This window comes from Buteo buteo, chromosome 26 (genome assembly GCF_964188355.1).
Source record: "Buteo buteo chromosome 26, bButBut1.hap1.1, whole genome shotgun sequence".
Lineage (NCBI taxonomy): Eukaryota > Metazoa > Chordata > Aves > Accipitriformes > Accipitridae > Buteo > Buteo buteo.
The window spans coordinates 1,866,899-1,889,716 of record NC_134196.1 but is presented as its reverse complement, the minus strand read 5'-3'; the positions used below and the strand labels follow the sequence as shown (position 1 = coordinate 1,889,716).

Genomic DNA, 22,818 nt, shown 5'->3' with positions numbered 1-22,818 from the left:
ATCTCCAGGGAAACTTCAGTAGAAGTCTGTCCCTAGCACCGGTCACCAGCCAGGGTTATCTCCACTAAATGTCTGTGCCCTAAATAGACATCAGGTTCAGACTACAGAGTCTTCTGATACTTGAGCAAAAAGATGGGTTGGTTATTGTGCCCTGCAAGAGGAAGAGTAGGAGCAAGTTAGTTCGATAATAGACCAGTGAAAATAAAAAATTTAGAAATGGGGACATTTGGGTTGATATTTTTATTAACAGTAATATTAACTATTAACTTCCCTTAAAATTAAAGCACATAAAGGTTTTTTGTGGCTGGAAGGAGATTTGGCATATATGAAGCAGAACATTTTTTTCACTCTTCTGCCTTGCTCTTGTTTGTGTTGGTAAACTGGCGGGGGGGGGTATTAAATACTGTGTTAGTTGCATTAACATTCCCGCTGTTGTTTGGCACTTCTTTTACATCATTGCAGACTTTGAAGTTTTACTCCCCAGCAGGCCTGGCATTTTCTGTTTTGCTTTCTGTGTACCCTTCCTTTCCTTTTGTGTGGGGACTGATAAAATGCTGGCTGAGCTGCCCTCCTTCTCCCAAAAGGTGCTGGCTCTGACAGGGTTCTTGTGTTCCTGTTGGCTGTGTCTGTCTTACTCTGCTTCACTAGAATTTTGAAATATAATGACTTGTTCAATATTCATCTAGTGAGTTGCATGCAGGCATTTTAATTGTTCCAAGAATTTCAAGGTAAGTTGGTAATTAGAGCATTTCAGGAACATCTTCAGTATGTGCTTTTAATCTTTGGTTGTGGAGTGCGGGTATCAAATAATTGGAAATGTAGAGTTAAAAAGAATGATTTTATTAGTATCAGTTAACAGTCAAGTGTATTATGTTGGGGTTCATTTACTTTGTACAAATTGCTGCTTCTTCAAGATATACATAAACATTCTGTTGAAGGACCTATATGTACGAGCCAGTAGTAAAGGTGCCCATCTATCCCCAAACATGGGGAAAGTATGAGTAGAAATGGATTTTTCTGTGTTTATCCCAACACATATTAACTGATGTAGTGATTACTGTGACTGGCACCTTCATTTGTCTGAGTCAGTTGTGCCAGAAGAGGGTTTGATCACTAAGAAAATTATTTCTTTTTCACCTCTACCCACTGCTAAGTGTGGTAACCTTCACGAGGACAGCACGGATAATTGTCACCTACTCAGAACAGGAACAGAAATGATCCAAAGTTGTTAAAATCCTGCCTCCATATTAGATTAAAGCTTCAGTTTTCAGTTGTCACTGTTGCATTACATAAGCTTTTACTTGCTTTTTAACCAGTGAAAAAGTTGCTAATTAAATGTAACATGATTTTTTTTTTTTTAAAACCTGTCAGGGCTTTTATTTAAATTTCTAGCCCAGAGACCCACAATACCGTTTTAGGAATGTGAAGATAAATAGTTACTGAAATTCTTGAGCTGCAGAAATGAAGAATTGCCATCTACAATAATGTTATGATAATTCTGCTTGCAGTTTGCCAGTGGTAAGAAAAGTCCATGCATTTTCATATTTAGTGTAGTTAGGGTTTTGCTGGAGTGCTCTTACCATACTATAATTATAACGGAGGCTACATAATTGTCATGGGCAGTTACTTGTGGAGTTCACGTTTTCTTCAACAAGTACATCAACCTTTAGGCTAGAAAACCAGGGACAGTCTCTTCCTTACTCTTGGGCTTTTAGATGTGACTCTGCATCCCCTTCCATCACACCTTTGTGCTGAAACGGATTCAGACAGAACATGCACAGGACAGGGAGGGTCCCAGCACCGCACTGATGCTCAGCTGGCTGACCAGATTTCAGTGGTGTTGAAGTCTTTTCATCCAACCTAGGGCCATTTTTTGAGGAAGGAAAAAGCGTTCATAACACGCTGAGTTCTTGAAGTCCTCGGGGAATGGAGAATAAACGCAAGGCTTTCAGTCCTTGCACACTGTGTTAAGGTTTTAGCCGAAAAATGTCACTAGTGTCTGCTTTTTATCAGATCTTAGGTAGAGATGTTGAGTTTCAGGTTTATAGTAAAAAAGAGAAAAATTTCTTGCAGATCTGGAATCCTAAGTGAGAAGAAGAGATGAGTGGGAAGTACATTAAGCTGTTCTTTAAGAAATAGCCACAGGAGTCTAAAACATATAATCAGTCCTTTAATTACACTAACAAGGATTTTTCTGGCTATTGTACAAGTATTTCTGGAGAGCAAGATACTTACGTTTGCCAGCTGAACATATCTAGGATTTCTGTGTTGTCATAAATCAATGTTTATCCAAGTACATGCTGAACAATTACTTAATGACCATGTAGTAAATCATTCACAAATACAACCATCTCAGAAATATAAATCTCCATATACTGAGTTTTCGGATAAGACCTCCATGTCTTCGCTGTAGGTTTTGCCACATACTGTAGCTGAAGGTTGCAGAATTCTTCCTTCTTTCCTGGTTTTATGTGCTTTCAATTTTCTAAAATATTATTCCTTAAATACTCATATGAGCTTGTCCATGTATGATGTTTGTCCAAATATTGCAATCTGGGTCTGGAATTCCTTATTTCTTCCTTTCTCCGTAGCCTCAGATGTTTTTCACCTCATCAAAGAACAGGCAGTTTATCTTTTTTGATCTAGCCACAGTTTTCACACCCAGGTCTCCAGTCTGATACAGATGATGTTTGTAACATGATCTGAGCACAGTCTTCATTTGTGATAGCTGCTTTTAAAAGCATGGAAAGACAGATGACTGACAATACTTACGATATGGAGTCTAGGGAAAAAAATAATTAAGACCAAAATCGGCAAGGCCTGATCAGACCTTTTTTCAATAGGAATGAATATTTTTAAAATATCGATGTACAATGAGCATGTGCAATTTTAGTAGATCATATTGATGGTCTTTTTCTTTCTTGCATTTTTCTTTCCCATTCAGATGGGAAAGGCCAGATGTGGAGAAAGGCTAGCTTTCAGAAAAAAACTACATTTGTTTTAAGAGGCACAGTTAACTATCTGCTCTCCCTCCAAAACAGACAGAGAAGAAAATACAAGAATCACATTTGTAAGATGCACCTATAACTTTTGCAGCAGGGCTTCAAGTTTTCTTTTAAAGAGATTATGGCATAACTTATAGGGTATATCTCAAAATTGTGAAGACCAAAATTCATCTTATTTCCTAAGTAATAGGAAATCTCTTTTTGGAGGAAAGAAGCTCTGCCTAGCTGAGGCAAGCATTTTTTATTTTTTTTTTTTGTGTGGAGTACAAAATAATAATTTTCAAGATAGGCTTGTGAGTAGTATCTCTCTTCTGCAGCCACAGTTTGGGAAGAGCTTTATTTATGCTAAAGCATTTCTTCTGAAAACTATCAGTTACAAGAAAGCACAGTTCACAATATGTGGAAAATGTTTTCCATCAGACATGATGATAATTAGTTATTTTTCTACCACATCTTGGTTATTTTGTGTAGTGAACTGCTAGTCAGTTCGGAGTAGTAAACTAGTAATTAGCTGCAATGTCTTAGATAGCTGTATATTAGCTAGGAAAATGCTTTTAATGCTCTTTAGGCATTTCAAACTTTGTATCAGGAGCTGTTCCCCCCCCCCTTTTTTTTTTTTCTTCCAAAGGTGATAAACTCTCTGGTTAAATATTAATCTAATATATAATTGAATAAACCACTTAAATATTTATTACTTCAGTGAAAATTAGATTTAAAATTTACACAGTTAGGAGGACTAGGACAAATTCTGGATTAATTAAACAAAAATGGCCCTGCATACCAGAGGTTAATGGAGTTATTCTCATTTGTACTATGTCCCCTCGTGGTACATGAGGAGGATCTCGTCCTGTCTCTTTGTCAGATTTCCAAGACGGGTGTCTCTCAGGGTGGAGTTACGTTTTAAGCTTTCTCTGATGCTCAGATTGGCCCTAATAAATCCCGTCCCTACCAGGATGATGTGTGCCCGTGTCCCCCTGAGCTGCTTCACCCCCAGATCCTGGGTGGGTCAGGGAGCAGCTACCGCTGGAGACGGGGCACAGGGCTGCACGGACGCTTACTTGTTTTGAACCAGGATGGTCGCTCTTGGGTTTAAATACAGCTACAGTGTAATAACTATACATTTGCAAATGGCTTTTGATAAGCAGAGAATCACAGTTCTGTAAGATTCCTGCTCTTAAACAAATCTGTGCAACCAAACTCGGAAACGCCCTGTAATGGGTTTTTCAAATTCTGTCTGATTCTGGAAGTTTTAATTGCCTGGCAAACTGAATGAAACAGGGCATCCCTGAAAAATACATAAAGCTCATTCTATCTCAGATCAATACTCCTGAGTGCACCAATTTAAATTAAGAAGCAATTTGGTTGTCAGGGTGATTTGGGGGGAAGGGCAGAGGAAGGTGGAGGAGGGATTCAGCACTTTGATGACTCTCTATTTTACTTTAGAGGCTGTGATGTGCCAAATCTGTAACAGACAAAGCCACTAATACATTCTTCATCCAGAATTGATCCTGTTTTAGGCACATGATGTGAAAAATCCCTGTTAACCATTAATAAATATTTTCTTTTGATAAACAAAAATGTCAGCTGCAGCCTTAAGTGTCAGGCAAAATGAAAACAAACAAAGTGATAATAATATACCCATTTTCAAACAAATAACCTATGACCTATGGGCATGTGTGGTAATACTCACTGGAATACTGCAGGCTCATCTTGTTGCTGCTACTACAGCTGATGATTTTCTTTCTCTGATGTTAGGCGAGGTAAGAACCTGCTATTGCCTCAGCAAACGACAGCTAGCTACCAACGGGGGGTTTACCTGGGAGTGCAGAGGGTTGGACATTTCTCCTGTACTAAAGAATACACTTCTGATATAGCGATTACTACTTTGGACGACTTCTGTGCTTTTAGTTTGTATTGCTTCCAGCGTAGGCATTTGCTTGGAACATAGCTTTCGGTATGGTGAGTGTCAGACATCAAATGTTTCCGTGTCTGGGGATCCCATGGAGCAAAGATGCACGTTGATCCGTGCACGCACACATCCTCACGCTGTAGCTTTATAACCAGACCATGGGTGTTCAGCTTTCAGTTTCTATGTCTTACCAGTACAGCAGAAAATAGCCTTTTCCTGCCTTTTGCGTCTCCAAAATAAATTGAAAAGTAAAACCATTTCTTTTCAAATGGGTATTAGACAAAGATTCAAGAGCTAAATTTACCTCTAAAGGGCTTGTACAGCCTGCAAAATTACCAAAGAGAATGTATGAACAGGAATTCATTGGCAGTTTGTTCTTGGTTGAATTCCCATTAATTTGAGGGCATTCTTTAGATGACAGTTAGCTTTGCTGTGCTTTGTTATCCATGGAAAGATAGTTTGAAAACTCCAGTTCAGAGTCTAATTAAGAAAGCTACAAATATAATTTCAAAGCAATTAACCTTCACTGACTCTTCATGTCACTTACAGTATGAATGTAAGAGCAATATTGCCACAATGACATTTTTAAAAGGGACTTTAATTAAGGATCAACTCTGGAACCTTTCCTGCCAGAAGTGCTCTCATTATCTTCATTGGGATTTTCCTTTTGAGTAAGGACAGCTCACACAAATAAGACTTACAGGACCAGGCTAACAGTTACAAGTGGTGTGGAACAAATCACTGACTTTATTATCTACCTATACATTAACTTCACGGGCAATAAAAATAATAGTTTATTAATTCTTACTACATTTTATCTTATAAATGAGGTGACAAAGTGATCAAAACCTTCAACGAACTGTCTCCTAAATAAAGCCTAAACCCTTACTGAGCCTGAAAACAAGCTGTATTGCTCTTATGAATATTCAAACCCTTGTGCCTATTGAAATTCTAACAAGGGCAGCAGAAACAGAACAGCTGAGGAAACTCTTCCCTCTGAAAGCATCTCTAGAAAGCCTCTGCCTTATGCAGTTTATAGCTCAGTAATGTCTGATGAATGTTTATCTACACTTAGTTTGGAAATGTCTTCAGCTCTGGCCCCTGTGAACTGGAATTTGAAGGGTGAGATTCTCTATAGACTGAGAAAGTCTTGTACTCTGAATTCCTCATTGGATGCTGCAGACAATTAAATAGCCTTGATGGCTCTTCTGTGAATATGGATTTACCTTACCACCCACATTCAGAAAGGAGATAACCTGGAGCACAAACATTTTGGAGGAAGAAATGCCCATAAAGCATGGGAGAGAAGGGTGCTGGTAGAAAAGGTTAAGTCCTGCACAACACAAACTGCGTGATTCTCACCTGACAAGAGCAACTCCTGTGATTTTTGAGATAAATTGAAACCTCCCTGGCATTGTCCTAATTTATGTTAACCTCTACCTGGGATGTTGTAACACATAGTTAAAACCACTGGAGATGTTCTGAACCTTTCAATGCCTCCCACTCATGTCTGCCTGTTTTTGTTTACTGCGCCAGGGCTCCCTGCCCTCTTGGTGGTGGTGATACTGCTCTTTCTGGGGCTCCTCTACAGTCAATTTCCCAGAAATGATCTGAGCATTTGAGTTAAACAAAAGAAAAAAAACCTGATTTTTATATTCAAAAATAGGTGAGGATTGTTTTTAACCTTTATCATCCCAAAACAATGATATTGTTAGGGGCAGTCCAAGATATCCAGAGGACTCATTTTGACACTCCTTTTCCACCTTTGGTGAACTCAAGCATCTCTTCTGCATCCACATCTCCACGAGTAATGTCAGAAAACACTGAAGGACGTGTTCTTGGCATGCTCTAGTCGTGGTGAGTTCTCCCGCTCCTCTCCCCCTCCTGCCCTCAGATCCTTTTACTGGCACAAGGATGGTCGGGGCAGAACCTCTGCAGCTCTTACGCTCACATGTGTTTTAGGACTGCTTCAGCTAGTTCGGGAATAGGCAGAGCTCTCCATGACGGTTGTTATACTGAGGTGTTGACATCTGCTTCACAGACACGTCTGGTTGCTCCTTCTCAGCCACGTGAGATCAAAAGCTGTAACAGCACAACTGCTAAGTTTACAAATGAATGCAAATGACTAAAGTGTTTGTTTAAATGAGTAGTTCTTATTTCTTTTTAAGATTGCATAATGTTTTATTTTTGCCTTTTTTTCATTCATGATTCATGAAAATAGAAGTGACTAAATGCGGAAAAACTATTAACCTACTTGTCCAGAAAAGCTGTTGAAATAACTACCTGTAGTTGCAGTATGACATAGTCATGATAACAGATGGGCAAAATAACCTTGTACCCACAAGGAGAATAGAAGAACACTGTCGGTGTTACCTGGATCAAGGTTGCTAGTTTTCCAGATAAGGTGATTCAGTTCTCAACTGAATCAGTAGCTACAAGAACTCATAGCTAAGCCAGAATGAAGATTACTGGGAGGTGAGATCTTGGAGAGGAAAGTCAGTCATTAAAAGAAAATGACACAAAGTGGGAAAAATGCTAACTGTTCATTTCTGTTTCACTACTGTTTTTTAATGTGTTTCTGCTGCTACTAAAACAGCATAATACAAAGCTCCAGCTTCAGCTGGAAATAACACTTTTTTATCTACTTTAGAGTTTAGCTTGGTTTTTTTATCTAATTTCCTTAAGCATTAAGACTTCTGTGATGACAGTATTTCCTTTTTGTCAAAATCCTTCAAATATTACTCCTGGGAGTATCTGGGGTGGAATGGGAAAGGAGACTTGAGACAGTAAACTCTAGAAAACCAGGTTTCATTAATTATGGTGCTCTTGGAGCAACTTGTCTTTTATACCTTTACTTATATTGTTTGCATTTTTCCAGTCATTATGATGATATGCTAAAATATCTTGTTTTCCTTGAGTATGTATATTGGGATTAAAAAAATCTATAAAAAATATATTATGCCAGTCAATCTAATCAATACAATACATTTTGTGGCTTTTTTTTTTTTTAATTTCCTGGACTCATCGCTGTTCTGTCTAAACTATTGAACCTGCATTCATATGTAACTTCATAAGTAGCTTCTGAAAGCTAATTTTCTACTCTTCCAGGACCAAACATAGGAGTATGTCACGTTTTCCATTTCTAACATAGCATTTGATTTTCAGTAAGAGTGGTTTACCAAGTAGATGTTTCCATCTGACTCTTAATGGTAAAGTGTAATAAAGAAGCCTGAAATAGAAATCAAATGTGAATTTCTACAGCTGCGCTTACAAATCTTAGGCTTTTGCAAATTTTTATGCAAGTATTTTGTAGTATTCAGTGAATTATCTAGAAGTGATGCTTATCATAATGAATGCCTAAGTATCTTTGATCTTTCTCTAGACTTCTCCATGTAATTCTTTGTTAGGGAATGAATACTATTACTGACATCATCTCATCCGGTGAATCATCTCACTTAATCTGGTGTCCTTTAGTCTTCCTTGCACTTGCTCACATACTGTAGATTTTTAGTGTGCTATAGAAAGTAATGGAACTCAGTATTTGCTTTAAACATGATACTATATATTCCTGATATGCCCTTTGTTTGTATTTTTATATAGCTTTATCATACACAACAAAGATACTTTCTTCAATAATGCTACAAGAAGTAGAATTGTACACCATATCTTACAAAGAGTGAAATACGAAGAAGGGAAAAACAAAATTGGTAAGTGCTGACAATGTGCTTTTAAACATGGGTGCTAAGTCCCACCGAAAAAAGAGGAGAAGTCTGCCTGGGCTCGTAACACTCTTGCTTCCTTTTTAATCACCTCAGTTTTGGGCTGTTTACATCTCACCCACTGCTGTTTTAGGGGCTTTGCCTGGAACACTCAATCATTTCCCTGTAATGTCAGGCTGCTTTCACAGGCACGTATGTCACCACGTGGGATTTATCACTTCTGCAAGGAAAGAGACTGACTTAAGCAAGAAATACGTACAGATTAAGGACCCTGGAGAAGCAGATAGACTCATGCAGAAAAGCTTTTACTCCTTGATAAAAATGGATTTGGAAGGATGGCAAGATTTGTGCTGCTGTACATCTCAGCCTGTAGAGCTTCTCCCCAGCTGCCTGCCCAGCCTGAAGGGAGACGCAAGGTTCTGTGTCTCTGTACCTGCTGTAGGTCCAAAGGGAGTTCACCAACGATGTCCTCAGTGCAAAGGGTGCCATGCATAACTGTGGCATCGCTTTCAAATAGCACGTGGAGCGTACCTTAGGAGGGGCACGTACGCAGATCCAGGAGAGCAGGCAGTGACAGAGGAGGGCTGGAGCACAAAACCAGCGGTCCTCTTCTGTCTTGTGGTGCAGAGCATCGGGACTGGGGCATGTGTGTACCGCATCGGGACTGGGGCATCACAAACGGAGAGGCAATCCCCATAAAACTCTGCAGCCTATTTCACTTCCCTGCTGTTTAAACCCCATCCTTCCTCAAGAGGTAGAGAATCATCCCAGAACTTCACTTGTTTCTTTCTCAGCTCCCGGGCTGAGGGCAGCAATAGCTCTGAGCAACGAGACTGAGCAGAGGGGAGAGAAGAAAGGCAAGAACTCACGCCGTGCATGCAGCCGTTGCATTTAGCACGCATGCTTGCAGTCCCTGCCTGCCTCAAGTTCCCAAGCTCCCTCACATACCTGCTTGTGTTGTACCTGCCATGAACACAACCTTGCATTGATCACCGGGCACAGCAAAGCCCGGCTCGGCTGCACAGGTTTTGCTTTTCTGCCAGAGACTTTGGAAGGAAGCATATTCTGCCAAGCAGACGCCAATGCAATCACTGAAAGTGCTATTTATGTTGACTTATTCCCCTGTGAATTAGGAAAGGAACCAGGATTCTTTGCTCCTTGGTCAATGGGGTTCAAATGCCTTCAAGTTGTTAGTGTCAGTATTTAGTTTTGCATTGCCAGATAGTTGTTCAGTCCTATTTTGGTGACTTCCCAAGTGAAAAGTGCCCACATCTCAGCAATCATTCATTATTTCTCTCAAGGTTCTCATTAAAGAGGGACAAGGCCTGACCGAGTGGGGTGTATGATTACTTTTTTGTGCCAAATAACAATCCTTTTTGTTCAGGTTCAAGTATATTTTCTGGTCTTGTACTACTGCAGCCTGTCTTGTCCCTGTTCTGTTTGTTAGTCCAGCAGCTTTTTTAAGACATAAGCTGAACATATTTTACAATGTTGTTATCATATGGAAATTAAGAGTTTCAGTTGCTTTACTGGCCTGCAGTTCAAAACTGTAAAGATCTTCCCTGAATTTTTCAGCTCCCAAGAAATACAGCCTTTCGTCTTAATAGCTTCCTTAGACCATAATTTACAGGGTCAAACTTCAATCCTGATGTGAGGTCCCTGATTTCACTGAAGTTATGCTAAAGATGGATTTGGCAAATGAATCTTTAAACCTCTAGCATAATAAATGATAGATTATGATTAATATTTGAACAAGTCTTTGCTTGTATTATATCTTAGTTCATCAAAATCTATAAAAGATGAATTTTTCTACATGTATTTTTTACTGTCAATGAGCTTCAAACTTTATTTAGCCAGCTTATTATGAAAATGTGTTTTGCTTTTTACTTAGCAGTTTTTCTGGTCCTATTGGTAAATAATTGGATACTTTTGGTTCTTAGGTCTGAATCGATTGCTCAGTAATGGCTCCTATGAAGCTGCATTTCCTCTTCATGAGGTATTTTTCTCAGTTTTTTTTTTCTTTTTGAACAGACATTTCCCACAAAATGAATTCTTAATTGTGTAATCATTTATTCTCGATCTTATTAATGTTATTACTCTCTTTTGCATTCTGTGTCTGTCTCTGACATCCCTCCCATTTAGTAATGCTTTTTTCTTGAGAAAAAATTGCTTTTTTTCTTGCAAAAAGAGATGAATAAGAAGAGCTGTTCTGGATCTGTTCTGTAAAAAGTGTTTGGGTTTGATAAATTATTATGTTTTCAGAGAGGAAAAATATCATGCTGTGGTTTTGTCTTTGAGATTCTCCAATTTATAGTCTTTGACTTGAACACCATTTATCATAAATTTCTTAGGAAGAATAATCTCAAATCTTATTGAAGTCAGAGGAAATTGTCCTTTTAATGTCATATTTAGCTTTTGGTGCACAAGTATGGAGTTTGCATAAATCATCTTATCCATACCGCTAGTGAGAGAGATTTCTTAGATATTCTTTTTTGCTGCTGTTGTTCATTAATGTCCAGATTTGTATTTTAGGGAAGTTACAGAAGTAAGAATTCAATAAGAACACATGGGGCAGAAAACCACAGACACCTGCTCTACGAGTGCTGGGCTTCCTGGGGAGTGTGGTATAAATACCAACCGCTGGACCTCGTGAGGTAAGACTTCCCTGCTTTTTGTATGTCACACTGGAGGTCTTTTGAGCATAGGTTATCTCTCTTCTGACAAAACCATAAAAAGCTCAGTTAATTCATGTGGTTTTTAAAAAACTGATCCTGAGGTCATGGGAATCCATTTCATTCATGGTGCCACTACATTCAAAGAAGTATCTATAGGGGAGCCCGCAGGAGGAGCTGAAAGTGAAGGAAGTTTCCTTCTAGAGTTTCCTGACACCATAACTTCTACTGAAGGGTTTGCAGAATATTTAAGAGAGAGAAAAAGGAAGAGAGACGTCTGTGGAGGCTGGGTAGAGTTGGCTGCATGTCTGTCCGCTGGAGGAGTTGTTCTTCCTCAGAGCATGGCTTTGGTGAAAAACAGGCTCTCATCGACTAGATCTTCTTTTTTTCCAAAAGGAACCACAGGAAGAGCCCTGGATGAAGTCTGATGATGCTTATAAATGGCATGAAGCAGACCTCACAGTCACCGAGTGTGCTACTGTGTTCAGCAGCCCTAGTAGAGATGGGCTGAAGTCTCTCCTGTATCACCTCCCTTAAACTCAGCCCAGCCACATCACCACAGTCTGGATTTGTATTCGTCTTGGAAGTAGCTTGTAAAGAAGAAACACTGAGAAAGCTGAGACATGACTCCAAATTCTTGTAGCCCTTTTAAATAATGGTTTCAAATAGGCTTGTGTGTGCTAATAGAGGATTACATATTTTTTATACATGTAGAGAGAGCCAGAGCCTTTACTGATCACATTGGCAGAACTATTATTGGGCATTAATGGGCTTTTTCTACTTGAAGAGAGGAATATGAAGCTACAAGGGCCTATTAATAAAGTCTTAAGATGTATTGAGATCACTGAAGATATTGATGCATGGGCCATTGGGAAGGGTCATACAGAGCATGCAACTGGTCCAGCATATTAATTTCCCCTTTTATAAGTCCTGTAACTGATAGAAACCTTTGCTTTTATTGATTCTCAGAATTGCTTCCAGATAGAAGGATTTGTAGAGGGTGGCCCTGGAGACAGATGGTGTTATTGATTAAGGCCATATAAAACCTATCCATTTCATAAAACAAGAGCTGTTCAATTTCCATGGAGAAAAAGTTCACAGAGAAATATAATAAAAAAATTGTACCGAGTCATGTAATTTTTAAAATGCTTTAGAAAACAAAGTAATGTATTTGTTCCTCATAATTTAATCCTGAAAGTTTCTTATTTCTTTTTTAATATACTGGCCTGGACAGAAATATGGAATTTTTCTCAAATTACACTATGGAAATTGCTGATTTACTGAGGAGCCAACAGTTATACTGAAGTTTTTTATTTTTAATTTCCCAGTATACAGTAAGATATTAATGTCACATTATAAACAACTTATGTCTAGAATGCTTTTTAATCATTTGTCCATGGTGGTCAAGGCTACTGTTCTTCATCAACATTTCTTGTTTGTGAAAGGTGGTGTTGAGCCAATATCTGGGGTTTGGTTTAGTTTGGTTTATATGGACTGTCAGGCATCTGGAGGGTTTTTAAGTACAAGAATAAGTGGTAACAGAATGAGCAAGGTTAGACACGTGGTTATTCTGGACCTTGGTAGCAGCTTTCTTGAGCAGCCTGGGTTTGCTGTTTAAGATTTTGTAAGATGCTTTAGCTTTTTATCAGACAGTGACATCCACAGATTTTTCCACAGCTGTTTTACAAAGAAAAAAAGCGATGGAAGTAGCAGACTCCCTAGCTGAGGTCATGGCTGTCCTGTGGGGATTCAGAGTAGGTGTTTACCTGAGGAGGAGGAGGAGGAGGAGGGCAGGGGGGCTGCGAGGATGCTCAGTATTCTCAGTAGCCGTCGAGCTCCCCAGGGTTCAGAGCTGCCGCCCCAGCCCAGCCTGCCGTGTGCTGCCTGGAGCGTACCCGTGGCTGCAATAAAGGAGGGGTGATGGGAAAGGGGAGGGAATGCCTTTTTCTTCTCACTTCACAGATGCTAGATCCCTCGTGTTTCCTTAGCTCCTGACAAGTCTTTCCTGCCTACTGCCACTCTGAGCAGCTCCCGTGTCTAGTGAGCTGGAGATTTTTCCTTGAAGAGCTGACAACACCAGCAAGACCTGTTGTTCATTTCACTCGGAAATATCTCGGCGTGCATACTTTAAACAGAAGCTTTTTTAGTACCAGTTCTGCAGCAGGAGCAACTTGTTTATTTTTTCCCTTACCAACAGCTACGTGGGGTGTGCTTGAAGGGAGTAGTGTTGCCATCTGTGCAAAAGGAGTGGATGGATGTTAATTCTTCCACAGATATCCGGCTAGAACTTACTGCTGCTAGCTGACATTCCCCTTTGCAATATGCTTTCGAAAGGCTAAAGAGTAAATTAGATGTAGACAATACAATTATCTCATTAATAGAGATGGTATTTCCACCTTAAAGTCAAGTTGCCACAGTGGTAAGCAAAATTGTTCATACTTTGGTGCTGGTTTATTTTTTCCTTAGCTGTTAAAATAAGGCTTTGCATCTTCGATACTGTCAAGATGGTGCCTCCCAGATTTCATTTAATCTCATCAGCTGGCTGTTATGGAGATACTACTTACTAGAAACAAATGAGAAAAAGTCATTTCAGGGGAATTGCGTGATTCTGCTTTCACTCTGCTTTGAAACACGTGGCAGTATGAAAGCGCAGACTTGGCACAGTTGCAGAGGCACTCCTATTAATCAACAGATGTGCTACCACGGTTTTAATTACACTGCTGTTGGACTTCAGTATCCATACTTACTTTACAAGAATAATTTAAGATCCTTAAAACTGATAGCAATTGGAAAGAGGCAAGACATTCCATATTTATAGGCTGTGGGACAACATAAATCAGTGGAAACAGTTTCGGTGATTCTGGGGGACTTTGGATCACCTCCTTCACACTTCTGTGCGTAGCTGCTTCCCTCTGGCTTGTGCCCAGATTGGTCCTACACTGCTTGTGCGTGTCATTTACAAGACAAAAAGAGAGGGAGAAAACTGTATTTATAAAGCGATTGTAAAGCTACCTAAATGAACCTGAAAGCAAAAGCAATGTCTGAGTAACTTCATTTTACTCCGTGTTTACATTAAATGACTTGATTGCAGCTGACAACTCCCCTTCAATCTCCTGTCAAGCCTTCCTCCCCACGCCATTGCTCCTGGCATGAGAGCTTCGTGTGTCCAACACACCCATTGGAAAGCTCTAGCTCCCTCACAACTTGTTTCTGCGATGTAAAAAGTTCTGTGTAGGATTTCATTCTGACCTGAAAAAGGATTGATGAAGATAAATAGGTTCTTGGCTTGGGTCCAGACCTGTCTGTATTCCAGCTCCTTGACTTCCTTCTAGGCATCCTGAAAGGAAAATATTATATAATGAAGGTCATTAAACACAGAAGAATCCAGTATCGTGTTTTATGGGTCTGAAATCAGACTTTGTAGCTTAATACTTTTCAAAAATGTGCCCTGTTGATAAATACTGAGATTGAAATCTTGGCCCAGTTAAGTCAGTGATAGTTCTACCGTTGGAATGGGGTGGGGAGAGAGACAGTTCACCACTAAGGCAGGTGATATTGGAGGACTAGTATACATGCTAGCATAAAATTGAGAAGCTGAAATGATTTTTTTGTTATTATTCTAATGGTACAGCATATACGAGGAAAAGAGAAATGGATTATTCTATTAGGTGCTTGGGGTTTTTTTATGTCTCTGCTTTTTAGGTTAGTTGTGGAGGAAATTTTCTGTGGGAGAACCATCAAAAACACAGAGCATTTTTTTGCTCTTCTTATTAAAAATCTGAAAAATTGGATGGTAATAAGTTAGCAAATTTAACAAAAATGCAAATGTTATCAACGCTGGAAAATTTCAAAGAGGCATTCAACAAGCAGAGTGATAACAGGTAAAATTTAGGTGTAAGTAATGCACAGTGACGCACCCTAGAAAAAAAATCCCTGGAATTCTTCATGTACGTTCCTGAGTTCTGGCTAAAGTGTCAGCATGCAGGTAAGAGAACTGCCATCGCTGTGAAGAGCTGTATGAAATTTCTGTTCTATATATAGTGACAGAGAAGAAACAAGGAGCTTGTTCTTTGTATTTGGTGTAACTTGAAGGGAGAGATTTGCAAAGGTATCTCTAAACCATCTTCATCTCCTGAGGGTCATGATGGTCCAGGATAACCCAATTATGGATTGGAACAAATGTGGAACTGCTCTGAATATGGCACCTAGGAAGGTCTCCAAAGACCTTGTTACTGCCATAGTTTGTTTCTATTGCACTCAACCTACTGGTATCTGAGCAGAGTCTTACAGAAAAAATATGCTAACTATGGGGCCAGAAGAAATAAAATATTAACTTGATCCTGATGCAAATTACAGTGGTACAGCCTGTGGAATAGCAGCTGTGAAGCAAAGGGCAATAGTGGAGAATCAAGGCTGTTTGTCCATATTTAAACCAATATGTATTAAAGTAATGTCAACCTCCAGCACTTATTTTTAAAACCAGGCTCACAAATGGTCTCAGATGCCTTTTCCTTACGTTGCATGGATTTGGGTTGCTTCCCATCATGTCCGTTCTTCCTTTTGCACACACTGAATCTTGCTTGGGTCTTCAACTAGGATGAAGCTGTTTGATCTCTAGATCAAAAAAGAGTACCATGATTTGCACCATTAGATGGAAAGGCTCAAGAGGGTAGGAGATGAAGTTTGTCATGAATGTTTGTCAGCTAGGGGGGTGGAGTGAAGAAGCATTCATCCTTGAATGTAGGGAATGAAATAAAAAAAAAACCTCTTGATGAATGTTAGGTTTACTTCACTGCTTTGAACTATGTACATGGAGAAAAATGGGTCATAAATATTTAGTGGAAGTAAGCTCAAAATGTGAGCTTGCCTTTTCAGTGGAGCAGGCACAGCTTGACGTCCTATGTGTTAGGAAAATAATTAGGCCAAAGGGTTCACTAACACTCTTAAGTCAGGGCTCAAAAAGCAGTTTGCAGTGTGTCTTTTTACAACCAGACCTGCTGCCCTTGTCAGAACTGAGCATGTTATCAGTAGCCTACCACCTCTTTAGCCTGTAAATTTGAGTCTCTGTTGAATGGCAGAAGAATAAAAACAACATGACAATATTTGGCTTCTCGTACAGAGCTGGTAAACTCAAATGATAATAATCAGTGTAGGTCAGTATCATTCAGCAGAGCATGAGCTCAGCCCAGACAGATATTGCTCATGCTGGAGTTTTTTTATATCCATTTGAAAACTGATGATTTTGTCCATTCCAGACCAAGTCTTTCTCTTCTCCACTGCTTCCAGCCCCAGAGCCCATCATGGGTCTGTTCCTCCTTACTGTGAAAGTTTGGCCAAAGATGCTTTCTGGCAGCATTCTTTGTCTCTGGACAGATCAGAAGTTGCATCATTAGCGTAAAAGTGGGTTTTCAGCAGCAGCTATTCTCAAATTCAGTTGATATGGAAGTTTAAGTTGTCTGCAAAGTCTCTGAAGTGCAAGAATATCACCTTGCCTCATTCTTTAAAACTAATCTTGCAAATAATCTCCTAAAATCTTCATTGTAATCATGATAATTGCATATTGATTTGTAAAGCATCCTAATCTGATCATCAGCCTACTGTGCACAAGACCATCAAACACAGGACAATGCATGAGCCTGCTCCTATGCTGCTGAGTTCAGCAGGTTTTTTGGGTGCTTGATGTACTCTTTAACGCATAAATAAAGGTTTGGTTGTGTTTTGGAGGAGGAAGAATGAATATGTAGCAAATAGGAGCTTCCTGGCCACTTTGCTGTTAGTTTTTAAGCAATATAGTTAACAAATGAGGATTAATTCAGACTACTTTCCTCAAATCAGTGCAAGATGATACATAAAGGTATTTGTTGGACTTCAATTGCACTTACTTTCCACCTGTGGTAGAATCATGAGATTATTTTTCCAGGAACTGAGCTGAGAAAAGAAATAATCAAATTAAAATAAACTGGATTGGAGAATAACTTCTGGTTCATTAATTTCTTAATAATTCGGGCCAAATCATTTTTGCCGTTATACCGGTTTTTAGGGATGAAACTGATTTCAATGCAATTATTTGGGAAGTACAGTTACACAGCCAAAAGGCAAAGAGAGCCACCAATTTCCCAAATACAAAGAACTAGCTTTTTAAAATGAACTCAGTGTTTCCTTTCTGAGGTCTCCACTCATCGCACTGTAAACTGTGGTTAGTGAATTTTTCAATTCATTTTTTAAGTTCATTCATGAGGCAGGTCCCTCAGTGTGGATTTAGAAGCCTAGTTGCAGGCTTTTTTCTTCAGGAGATTCTGACTCTGCTCTTCAGATATGATAGAAACATTTATTTTCTATTAACAAGCAAGATTAAGCAGACTTATTCTAATTAGCAGGTAACTTCACTGTGTTGTGTTTTAAAACAGGCGGTACTTTGGTGAGAAAATTGGGCTGTACTTTGCCTGGTTAGGCTGGTACACGGGGATGCTCTTCCCAGCTGCCTTCATTGGATTGTTCGTCTTTTTGTATGGAGTCACCACGTTGAACCACTGCCAAGTCAGGTAACGTGGGCACTTTTATAAGGGAAATTACAGCTGTGGGTTATTATGAATAATTTGAGAGATCTTCATATGAATTGTTAATTATTTCATTTTGAACTGTTGAATGAATACTCAGGAAAAGACTCTGCTTGGTTCTCATAAAGTACCCAATATCGAGCTTCCCTCGTTTTGTGCTCCTGAATTGGGATGGGAGGCAACGTTTCTTGCACAGCTCCGGTTGCCGATGGTGCTGGCAACTCAGCATGAAAAAGTAGGGCTCCTTCATTACCGTTGTAACAGGGCAGCAGAAGAGCGGGGAATTTTCACTCTCTTCAAGGCCTTTCCCAAAGATCCACCACACGGAAGCATTCTTCAGGTGAAGACCCCCGGGCCCTCTGCCGAGTGCCGCATCTCTACGTTCTTGCACACTTAAGTCACAAGAACAACTCAAACTTCACTTTATCTGCAATCATCCTCACCCTCCTCCTACCAAAGGTCAGGTCTGACTCAAGGAGAAGCTGGAAGTGGTAAAGAGAAACTGCCAGGCTGGCCCTGAAGAACTGCCCTCTGCAGATACGACTGTAATCTCTGAAGTCTTAGAAAGTGAACAAATATCAATTACACACATGTAGTTATGAACATCTTGGCTTCAGTTACAGAACCAGTATTGTTCAATAAGTAACTGAATATTAGTGAAACTTATCAATCCGTTTTAAGACTGATTGTTGTGCATCAAACTATTAATTTTTATCTTTTCCATTTTTCCAGTAAAGAAGTCTGCCAAGCTACAGATATCATCATGTGTCCTATATGTGACAAATACTGTCCCTTCATGAGGCTGTCAGACAGCTGCGTTTATGCCAAGGTACATTTAAAACTAAGCAAATAGAAATGCTTTCCTGGTAAAAGCATTAATTTCACCTTTTGCATTTGTCTTTAGTGAGCTTGGGTAGATAAAATCTTGAAAGGACAGATCAAGTTCAGCCAATATTAACATTCATTGTCTTTTACCAAGACTTAGTTTGGGTTGTAAAACACTTGAATGCAATTTGCACTTAGAGATTCAGCAGTCCCAGAGGTCGTGTCCTAGATGCATGTGCTGCGGTGTCCTTGGCATCAACCTTTATCTTAGGCTCCATCCTTTGTACGTGGCTCCATAAAATGAATGCTTTGGGTCTGAAACGATGCTCACGCCTGGTGTTGACAGGGGTCAGTCCCAGGCCAGGCTGGCAAATAGTCCTGTCAACTGACAGGTCTTTTCACACGTCAAGGGAAGGATCCTCAGGATTGTCAGGCTGGCTGCACTCACGAACACATTAATTTTATTAGGTGAAAATAGAAAATAAAGCCTTGTTATCACAAATTGATCACACTATTGATATATCCCTCAGGTAACCCACCTTTTTGACAACGGAGCGACTGTCTTTTTTGCTGTTTTCATGGCAGTGTGGGGTAAGTTTTTGTTTTGATATTAAGTAATTGCACAATCTTTTTCTTAAAGATTGTGATGCAACATGTGCCTTTGTAATTTCCAGCACACTTCTTTCAGACACTGAGAAAAACAATATAGGCTTGATTCTCTTCTGTTTCTGCAAAAGGAAGATGGAAATTGTTGAAATCAGGTTTTTATGTGATAATAATTTTAATTAAAACAAAACCATGTATGCAGTATGTAGTGTCTATGTAGGTAGTTACATTCTGGGGGATTTTGTAATTGTTTCTCAATCTGTTGGCACTGAGGCCTTTTTCTCTGTTACTCTTCTCTTCGCTTAAGGCAGCTCAGTTTAGTGTCTGTACTAAAATGAATTAATGTATTGTTTTTCCTACCTTGCAGAAAGGCAGTAAAGCTTAAATACATGTAAGCTGGTTGTAATTAAAGCAGAACTCTGATGAAATAAATGGAAGATTTAGTTGAATGACCAATTGATCCGAGAGTGGTCTAACTGTTGCCATGGAAGCTGAATTTTGCCCATAGGACAGTTCTATTTCTGGCTCAACTATTTTTCCTGCAGTGGTCTTGTAGGCAGAATTGAAGGCAAGAGGGAACAATAACTTCTGGCAGCACAAAAAGTCTTTCAAAGATGCCCTGAGCATGCTCAGGCTCTTAGCTCCTACCATCCCACTCTGAGAGAAGGTTAACACCTTTAGAAAATGGCTCAAGGAGGTGCCTCAAAAATCACATCCATCTCACAGCTCCAGGTGCTTGAGCTATCTGGATTTAGCCATTGTTCTCCTGCTCCTACTCACACATCTCCAACTGCTTTGGAAAAATGTCCAAGTGATTCTTAAAATCACCATTTTGAACTGCAAATCTCTTTACTGAGCCACAAGAGAGATCCAGGAGGCAACATCAGAGCCATAAGGACAACATAGATTAGCCTACCAGTCTGTCTCAGTTCCTTCCTCCAAAACTAAGTTGTTGTCTTAGTCAGCTGGTTAAATTAGGTCACATATCAATCAAGCCTATTTATGCCATTGCACATAATATTGATAGTATTAAAATATCACAAATAACATTAAGGAAAAAATCCACAGATCATACAGATTGTAAGTTTCTCCTCAGTATTTCAGCTTTGTTTTAGAGCTACGCCAGAGCTGAGAATCAGCAAAAATTTCTAAGCCTTAAAGATTTTTTTAGATGTTTACTCAGCTTTTCCAACCTCTTTCTCTATGTGCTCACTGAAGCTGAGAATTTCCAAGACAGTTTAGAGGCAGGGACTTTCACCTCAGCTAGGAAAATGGGTGGGTTAACATTGGTGGGCATTGATGCCACTGTTCCTAACCGCTGGTGAGCGTGTCTTTGGAGTGCGGCTTTTTGCACCAGTGCTTTTGTTCCTCCTTAACAGTAACGGTGCCTTCAGCAAAGAGCTGTGCTCACAGCATTGCACCTCTCTCTCAGCACTGCCCCAAACCAGGGCTGTAGGAAAAGCAGCTCCAGGTAAGGGGATTCCCTCGCTCAGGTCACCAAGCCCGGTCCTGGCTGCGAGAAGGCTGAGCAAGCTGAGCATGCCTGCTACGAAAAGTTGTAGGTCCTCTCTCTTTCCCGTCCCTAGTTGACAGGAGCTGCACCTCACTTCGGTTAACCTCTCCTTCCTCCTCCTCCTCCTTCAGCATCACTGTCAGACCCCCAGACCCAATTCCCCCTGGGACTATGTCCCCGGCAGCCTGCCTGGACTGGGAAATGCACTGCCCACCCATGCATCTGCAGCGCCTAAGGCCACAGAGAGATAAGAAAAAATATAATAAATGCTGCCTTCTGGATGATTTGGCTAGTGGACAAGAGGGTATAAGACAGCAGCTGGGGTGAGAGCTTCCCCACACACACTTCAGTGGGGGTGTTGATGCCTTGGGGAATGGGGTCATCCCATCTACCCAAACTATAGTTTCTTAAATAAGGCTTTACTGCAACAACAGTGAGGTTGTGGAGATATTTGCCATACAGTTAGGGCTAAATCAGCAGAACAAGGAAAGCCACGCTTCCCAGGGATTTTCTAGTACTGTATTTATGCGTTGGCTTACCGCCTGTCTTAAATGGATTTTCAGTCTGCAGTAGGCCTATTGGCAGTTGCAGGCATTACCATCATCTCGGTAAATCCTAGAGGAAGAGAAGAAACAATGATAGCAGTTTGATCGTGGAAGTGTTTTTTCTGTCAGCATGAAACAACTGGCAAGTGCATGACAAATTGGCTGTGAAAAGTTCAGCCTTCTAGATGATCCAGTCTGACAGACACTAGCATATAAAATAATGATGGCAGTGCTTTTAAAAAAGAGAATGAAAGCAAAAAAAGGCAGTTAGAATTGTGTTACCTCTTCAACCTGAGCTTAGCCACTGTCTTCTTATCTAAAGTACCTTCTTCACTGTCTTTTTGACCCAGTAGTGAACTCCCATCTTGAGGGAGAAGCCTCAGCCATTTCCTTGGGGTTTTTAAACCCAAGCGTGGTTAGTTTGGGCTTTCCATGAAAAGGTGATCTATATGGTGGCTTCCTGCTTTTACTCTAAAGACATCTTTAATTGATGGACAAAGTGGGTTGCTCACTTTTTAAATAGAAATAAAATGCTTCTCCAAATGATGAGCAAACTGCTGTGGCCAGGCTAGGGAGAGGAATAGCCATGACAAATATCAGTGTGGTCCGCTGGATTTGTGGAGCAGCAACGAGCCTGGCTGTAGGACTCTGAAGCACAGGACCCATCTTCTATAATGCTTCCGTGTGGGATAAGTGGGTCCCATCAAAGTAAGGCTGGAATTGTCAAGTGCACCAGAAGATACTGGAATAGAAACATACTTTTCTTCAAAGAATATATTGACTCATCACCTCACTGCCTGGTTTAAGCAAAGTTATGTATAAGAAGTAAAAGTAATTGATATAATAGGAAAAAAATATGATACTTGCTGCGGTATAGCCAAAAGACGCAAGGCTTAAGACAACTGTCATTTTAAACTGGTGTAGCAAAGGACAAAAGATAGTCTCCCTTTGGTACACTAAAGGAATTCACTGGTAATTTTTATAAGCTTTTCTGTATTGGAGCTTCTGTTGAAAGGAAAAACCCTTTCAGAAGCATTGAAGCTATAAATCCCTGTGCGTTACAGGAAACAGCAAGTCCCTATAAACACTAATACTTTATTGGTGAACAGATTGTTGTTGTTGACCACTGATATGTCCTCATCTCAGAAGCTGGAAAATAATTTTTCCTTTTGAGAATCTCTAGTCTTGATGATATTTTCCAGATGTTCAAAGCTTTCAAAAAGAGGGGAGCAATAGCATTTTTTGTGTTTCTGTGCTAAACACCTACACTTTGCCCTTTATGTATGCCTTGAGATATGTCGAGCTTGATGAAAAGGTAGGTCCCATTTCTAGGAAAAACTCCTCTCTTTTTACTGTCTGAATTGGATTCCTACCAAAGACAGAAAATGAGAGAAAGATGTTCATTCTAAATAAATGTTGACATTTAAAATGCAGAAAAAAAGTCATTCTCAGAAAAAAATCTAGGTA

The 22,818-nt window shown here is 39.9% G+C and overlaps 1 protein-coding gene across 1 annotated transcript in view; it reads left to right on the top strand.

Moving 5' to 3' along the window:
• ANO4 (anoctamin 4) overlaps positions 1–22,818 on the top strand; it is a 220,981-nt gene that overhangs the window by 158,273 nt on the left and 39,890 nt on the right. Inside the window, exons 11-16 of the mRNA XM_075058242.1 lie at positions 8,515–8,621; positions 10,574–10,629; positions 11,166–11,287; positions 17,713–17,847; positions 18,595–18,691; positions 19,218–19,278. Of these exons, the coding sequence (XP_074914343.1) occupies positions 8,515–8,621; positions 10,574–10,629; positions 11,166–11,287; positions 17,713–17,847; positions 18,595–18,691; positions 19,218–19,278 (578 nt within the window). The remainder of the gene's footprint in view (positions 1–8,514; positions 8,622–10,573; positions 10,630–11,165; positions 11,288–17,712; positions 17,848–18,594; positions 18,692–19,217; positions 19,279–22,818) is intronic.